This window comes from Daucus carota, chromosome 1 (genome assembly GCF_001625215.2).
Source record: "Daucus carota subsp. sativus chromosome 1, DH1 v3.0, whole genome shotgun sequence".
Lineage (NCBI taxonomy): Eukaryota > Viridiplantae > Streptophyta > Magnoliopsida > Apiales > Apiaceae > Daucus > Daucus carota.
The window spans coordinates 19,275,837-19,283,048 of record NC_030381.2 but is presented as its reverse complement, the minus strand read 5'-3'; the positions used below and the strand labels follow the sequence as shown (position 1 = coordinate 19,283,048).

At 35.4% G+C, this 7,212-nt stretch overlaps 1 protein-coding gene across 2 annotated transcripts; it reads left to right on the top strand.

Annotated features, from left to right (window-relative positions):
* The first annotated feature begins 956 nt into the window (after positions 1-956).
* Positions 957-6,773, top strand: LOC108192449 (probable LRR receptor-like serine/threonine-protein kinase At5g63710). Of its 2 annotated transcripts, none has more exons than XM_017372926.2 (11): positions 957-1,108; positions 1,747-1,920; positions 2,158-2,290; positions 2,429-2,500; positions 3,655-3,798; positions 4,119-4,184; positions 4,322-4,392; positions 4,474-4,617; positions 4,960-5,301; positions 5,676-6,070; positions 6,189-6,773. In XM_017372926.2, exons 1-11 carry the CDS (start codon positions 1,096-1,098, stop codon positions 6,498-6,500), a joined length of 1,866 nt encoding a protein of 621 aa, XP_017228415.1. In that variant the 5' UTR covers positions 957-1,095; the 3' UTR covers positions 6,501-6,773. The 2 variants fall into 2 exon arrangements, with proteins under 2 accessions (XP_017228415.1, XP_063948565.1); XM_064092495.1 differs by lacking the exon at positions 957-1,108 and adding an exon at positions 1,326-1,353.
* Positions 6,774-7,212: the final 439 nt, after the last annotated feature.

Genomic DNA, 7,212 nt, shown 5'->3' with positions numbered 1-7,212 from the left:
GAGCTTGAAACTTTCGGATGCATAAATTGGTTTCAAGGGTAAGGCCTCAGACAGGTCTTTTTATTTTTATTTTTTCGACAATGCAGGCTTATATGTCTTGCAAATTAGTATCTGTTCTAATAATTCTCGGGGTGAGGTAGAGTCGAACCCGGATGTCCGGGACAGGTCTTTTATATTAGCGGATATGGCTTAATGCAGGTATTTTCAGTTATGCAGTCAAACTACTTGAAGTGTGTTACCAGAAGTGTTGCGGATTAAGTATATTAATTCTAAATTTATGAATGATATGTTTGATTACAATACGCTTTTTCAGAATTTATACAATTTCAATTCGATTTCAGTCCTCGATTTCCTTGTCATCCCTGCTGCAAGTGATAGAAACCCCCCTACTGACTGGCCTAATAACAACACACTAGTGAGTGATGAGAATAACGCATAAACTTTTCGCCACACATTCACATTTCCGAACTAATTCCATTTTAAGTGGCTTCACCACCAAAATCCACCTTTTCTCACTATTATTATTATGGCTATTGACTTGTTATGTCCCACTAGCAAATATCCTAGATTACATTTCATGTTACTAAATTTAAAGAGATTTAACATAAGTTTTGTGCATATTTTTTGTGAGCTAGAACTCAAGTGTTTTCCCTGTTCTGTGCCAAACCAACATCTGACATGGTGGTTCCCAAGACAAGTGGCAACTTCTCTTTTGTCCCAAAAAAGATGTCGAAAAGCAAAACCCAAGACTGACATGATCAGATTATTCAGTGCTGCATTATTATGGTAAAAGAAGTGATTAAAGGTGGTGGTTTTTATCTAAACATGGAATATAAGGATGATAAAGGAGCTTTTGTTTGAATGACAAGCCCCTTAGCATCAAAAGACAGCATTTATTTCTTACATTAGTGGGATTCTCATTCACCACCATGTCATAGCAAGTAGACCAATGGACTTCTTTTCTTCTTTCTCTAATCTTGAATGCTTAGTGGGACCCCATCACTAATTCATATGCAATTTGCTTCCATTTAATCTTGATCATGAGGTGTTTACAGGTTCCTTTTATTGCTTGCTCTGCTCTGAGTTTCTGCAGCCATGGCTCATGGAGGTAGACTTTGAGCACAAATTCTTATTCATGTCTTTTATTATAATATCACATGTCTAGATATTTATGTATATTTTCCCTAGTTTGCTAGTTGAGTACCTTGATTCATTTTTGCATGGTCCTGGGATCCATTTCTTTCAATTTTTAACTCTGTACTTGATTAATTTCGCGAATCTGACATACTAATTTCAGCGGATGCATGAGTGTATAAACGTTTGCAATCAACAATTTCCACATGAAAAACACTAGTAGTGGCTTCTCCATTAACTTAGCTTCATCCTATATAGCAGTAATTTGAATTTTCTCTTCACTCCTGATTTGATATATATGCTAAATTTTGTAATTAGTATCCAACTGTAGGTATATGAAGTCTTCTTGGTTGATGAGTGAGAAGCTAAAGGTCCGAAACTGATCAATCATTACAAGTTTAATTAGACCCATTTGAGAATTTAAGAGATAAAGGCGTATCAAATACATTTTTTCTGCATAAAAACAATGTAGGCATTATTGTGCATTTGTGCTATGCTAATCTGTTGCCTAATGGCTATTTATTCTACTATTGTGGTAAAGTGACTTGCAAGTTATAGGTGAACCTTAATGCTGTTATACTTGGTTCACACACAATTTTTTCTTTCATACAGGTTCTCCAAAAAGTGGGAAAGGGTCACCCAGAGACTGCTGTTTGGATGTCAAATGCAACCACAATTTTGTTGCTTATCTTGATTGGCATGTCCGTCTCAAACAAGTAGTCAGCTGGCTAACACTCTTTTTCTTGCTGAACCGCAGTTATTCAGACAATTCTCCTGATATTGAAGGTAGCTTGGGTTTATTCTGCCTTTTGTCATTAATATATTATTAGTTACTGTACTGGTGATAAACCAGAAGGCTATCGGTTTGCTGATTCTTTTTTATGGAATTTGTATGATTATAGGTAGTGCATGTAATTTAAACACAACTAAGAATTAAATAAAAGATAAACAGTTATTTGTTTTATAATTGTATTTTATCATTGGGTATAATCTGAGGATTTCTTTTTTCCTCTACTGTTTCAGGTGAAGCTTTGATTGAGATTCTAGAGAGTTTAAATGATTCCAATAATCGAATCAAAGATTGGAACTACTATTTCGTTAAGCCTTGCCCTAGTTGGTCTCATGTTACTTGTAGAGATGAACACGTCATATACCTGTATGTCCATGATTAATGCTGTTGTTTCATTAGTTATAGTTAAGTATGAAGAGTGATCTATATAGTAGCAAGATTTGCTGTTCATATGTAAATTTCATATATTTTAGTATACTTAGATGGTGATGATTACTTTTGCAGGAGCTTGGCCTCAAATGGTTTTTCTGGAACTCTTTCTCCATCAATTACAAAATTGAAGTTTTTGGTTAGCTTGTAAGTTCACTTGACTACTGAGCTACATTTCATGTATCTGCATTCATTCGTGCTTCATAAATTGCTGATACTGCATGCATCCTGCAGTCCTAGTTGTTCACACCACAGTCGTAGATGAGTATATAAGAATATATACTTGCCAACTACGATGAATATCTGAAATCCTGCAGGACCTCTAAAGGCAGCTGACCATTTAATACTACTGCATATGCTGCTGATAGCTACATGTAATTGTGTGTGTATTACAGTACTTTTTACTTGTTTTTTTAAAAAAAATGTTTGCTTAGTATGGACTATATAGAAGGTGGTGTTAACATAATTAGGGAAATTCTTGAGGGTACCATTGTAGTTTTGACTTTTTCCAGTTGTATCATTTTTTATAGTATTGACATTTATTATCGGTACTAGTGGTACCGTTGAGAATACTCTTATCGCATATCAACATTAGAGAAAAAATAATGAAAAGAACTTGATTAGAGAGAAAAAAATGAATATACAACTATACGAATATACGTGATTGTTGCTTTAAGAGCTATCAAAGGGATTTCTCCTGAGTTTTATTTTGAAATATTTAATCATAAATTACCAGTTTTTGAGTTTAGCTAAAGCCAATGGTACAAGACTAACAATTTAAAACTTTAGGTGTATCATGAGTAAGTCAAAAAATATGAAATGGTAGCATTGTAAATATCCCATGTAAGTATTTACATCTCACTCAGACATGGTGTTCAGTGCATTGTAAAATTAGGTAATTTGTCCTTCTGGATAGCAATTTAGGTTCTGTAGTTAGCATATATTCAGGTAGCAATCTAGTCTGCCTACGTTTTGGCTTTCTTGCTCTTCCATAAATTTTCAAAACTAAAATCTGCTAGGTTTTGTCATAACACCTGTGAGATGCCTTGTGCAGATTGCTTATCTTTTGTGTTAATACATCTATCGGTATTTGCTTTGTCGGATTATCCTGCATCATTGCACTGTTATTATCATTAAATTATGCTGTAGTACATTAATACATCTTTTTTCATTCTGCATAGGCTAGTCGATGAGCAAATCGAATACACAAATCTAAACTATATCCAGAGCAGCTCTTTTGATGATTTTCTTGAAATCACTTGTAGCAAATTGAATTTTTAAAAGAATTACTTTCAACGCAGGGACTTGGAAGATAATAATCTCTCTGGTGAATTACCAGACTATCTTGGCACCATGCCGCAGCTACAAAATATAAAATTTGCGCGGAATGGTTTTAATGGCTCAATACCATCATCTTGGGGACAACTCTCCAGATTAAAGCATCTGTCAGTTCTCTTTACTCCTTGACAAGTTGCATCTTGTTTGAAGAGTTAAGATGCCTTTTTAATTTTGGAAAAGACAAAACATAAAGAAAAATCTTGTTTTAGAGCTTTATATATGCAAAAAGATTGTTTTGAAGCGACGCTATCACCCTCATATCAGGGTTATCAGTGGAAACCACTAAAACGGATGTAATCTTGATTCATTTGCTAATATTAAACTTGACTGAACTTTAATAACCTCCGTGAATACTTGCAATAATGTAGTGTTGAATAATATTATCATCTTTCTCACCTAGACTGACGATGTTATCCCTTCTTCTTAGGGATCTTTCATCCAACGATCTAACTGGAAGAATCCCGACACCATTATTTTCAGTACCTGTATTCAAGTAAGTTGATAACATACTTTGCTGTCTATTTGACGTTTAAATGCTCCATGATCTACACTCATTTCAGAACAAACAAAAAAAGAGCATTGATCCTATAATCCCTGTTATTGAGAAAACATCAACCTTGCTCGTGACAGCTTTTCAGGAACTCATCTTGCTTGTGGTAGTAGTCTACAGGAACCTTGTGTTTCGGGTTCCTCTATTCCAGGTATATAACTCTGGCCATTGCATTGCTCCACAATCTGTCAATGTAATTTTAGTTGTTTGATAAGTTTAGAAATTGTTGCAGGTTCTACCAGAAAATCAAAACTTAAGGCTGTCATTACTGGAGTGACTTCTGGTGCTTTTGTTCTTCTGTTACTTGGGGCTATATTTATGTACCGATCTTACCGAGTGCGCACATATAAACGTGATGTCTATGTTGACGTGGAAGGTACTTGCGGCTTCTCCCCTGTTCCTGTTTTCCATGTGCACTTAATATGAGTTGTGTTTCGACATTGTAGGATTTCTGCTTCAGTATTCACTAGCCAGACTAATCTTAATATTTACTGTTTAGGTTAATTTGAACATCCTCGTTGAGAACGCAAGTTCAAAGACACTCAAAGACAGAAATGTTTCTGAAACACAACTGAACTATTGTTAATTTACGTGTTAAAAGATTGGTTATGTAGATTATGTGATTCAGCCAGTCGAAAGCATGTATGATTATTACCAAATTTCAGTGTGACCCATCCTTTTTTTATTGCAATTAACTTAAAATTTATTCTCACTCCAGGTGAATATGAGTGCAAACTTTCCTTTGGCCAACTCAGACGATTTTCCTGGCGTGAAATACAGCTTGCGACAGACAATTTCAATGAAAACAATATTATTGGACAAGGAGGATTCGGAAAAGTATACAAAGGATTGCTCCTAGATGGAACCAGAGTTGCTGTGAAACGGCTGAATGACTATCAGAGTCCTGGAGGGGAGGAAGCCTTTTTAAGAGAGATTGATTTGATAAGCGTAGCAGTTCATAAGAATCTTCTCCGACTGATTGGATTTTACACGACCTCTGTAGAGAGAATCCTCATCTATCCGTTTATGAGAAATATCAGTGTTGCATATCAACTAAGAGGTACTTAGCCTAACCATTCATCTCTCTCTACCCTTTTGATTACAGATACGAGTGATGAGCAAGTCATCTCAAAAGTATAAAATCTAGATCTAAAAGTTGTATTTTTGTACAACAAATGTCCATATGTAGGCATTCATGTTGCGATATTCTCATGCATTCGTGATTTGGACAAAGTACCCATGCTATAATTATGCTATCTTGTAAATCAACCTGCTTGGAGCTGTCACCCTGTCACTAGTTGCATTATATGTTTCTGCTGAGTGCTGACACATTTTTTAGGTGAAATCTGACCATAAATTGTCCGGGTCATTGTTTTACTTCTCTTTGTTTTCTCAAACTATATAACATTTATTGATCTATTGCTTATTACATAGATCTGAAACCTGGCGAGAAAGGCCTTGACTGGCAAACAAGAAAGCGCATAGCTTTGGGTGCAGCACAGGGCTTAGAGTACTTGCATGAGCATTGCAATCCTAAAATCATTCATCGTGATTTAAAGGCTGCAAATATCCTTCTGGACGATGACTTTGAGCCAGTTCTTGGAGATTTTGGTCTAGCGAAGCTAGTTGATACAAGATTAACACACATCACAACACAAGTGCGTGGGACAATGGGACACATTGCCCCTGAGTATTTGTCGACTGGAAAATCTTCAGAAAAGACTGATGTCTTTGGATATGGCATAACTCTTCTAGAACTTGTAACTGGTCAGCGTGCAATAGATTTTTCTCGCCTTGAAGAAGAGGAAGATGTTCTTCTGCTCGATCATGTACGTATTGTTAATCATTGATATTCTTATTGTTAACTTTAAATTTTTTTGATGTTATATATTCATGTCAGTGCTAGACCTGCTAAAGAATTTCTGGTATATGTAACAATTACTTCAGATCAAGAAACTTCTGAGAGAAAAGAGGCTTGCCTACATTGTGGATGAACACATGAAGATCGATGATCCTACAGAAGTTGAGACAGTCATTCAGATAGCACTGCTTTGCACCCAAAGTTCACCCGAAGATCGACCAACAATGTCAGAAGTGGTAGGCATGCTGCAAGGAGATGTCATGACAGACAGATGGGCCGAGTGGGAACAGCAAGAAGAAGTAAGAAACCAAGAATTCTCCCTCCTTTCTTATCAATATATTTGGTCTGAAGAAACAACTCAAGATCAAGAAGCTATACAATTATCCCAAGCAAGATAGATAGCTTTCCTGAGATTAATTACTTAGGCTTGGATGAAAATATGGTATTGTGCTACTAGTGGTGTTTGTATAATTGCAGATACAGCATAATATTAGCTTGCTGATGCTACATTTCTAGACTATATGAAGTAGGAAGTGAGTGAATGACATAGGTTTTATAGAATACATATACAGCGGCGTTGTATTATTGCATAATTTCTATCGTTAAATGTCACAAGCTTTCAAACACCGCTAAAATTTTGTGGAATCGTGATTTAAGTGATATTCCCTCGATTGGTTGGATTCTTCATGTATGGATTTCAGGTTCTCTAGTTTTGTTTACTACTTCATGCTATTCAGATAACAATGTAGTTCTCATTGCTGCATTGTAACATCCCGACTTTTCGGAATATTAAAAACTAATTTCACGACATAAATATATAATAGCATTACTTAAATCAAAATCCACAAATAATATATAAGTCAAAGCAGCGGTCAAACCCAATAATCAAAAATCATAAACTTGAAGACGCAGCTCCATAAATCCAAATCAATGACCAATAAATTCATCAATTTATTCTTAATAAACACTAAGCCTTTATTCACTAATACCAATAATCAAGAAGCATAAAATCCAAAAGTCCTCAATCTTATTCTCAAAATTCTTCCACATGATAGAACCTGAAATATAGAAAAACGGATGAGCTACACAGCTCAGCAAGTAACAATTTGA

Excerpts from the sequence above, each read along its gene's own strand:
- LOC108192449 (XM_017372926.2), top strand. Across the intron at positions 1,921-2,157 it reads CAATTCTCCTGATATTGAAG|GTGAAGCTTTGATTGAGATT; the intron begins GTAGCTTGGGTT and ends CTACTGTTTCAG. Across the intron at positions 2,501-3,654 it reads TTGAAGTTTTTGGTTAGCTT|GGACTTGGAAGATAATAATC; the intron begins GTAAGTTCACTT and ends CTTTCAACGCAG.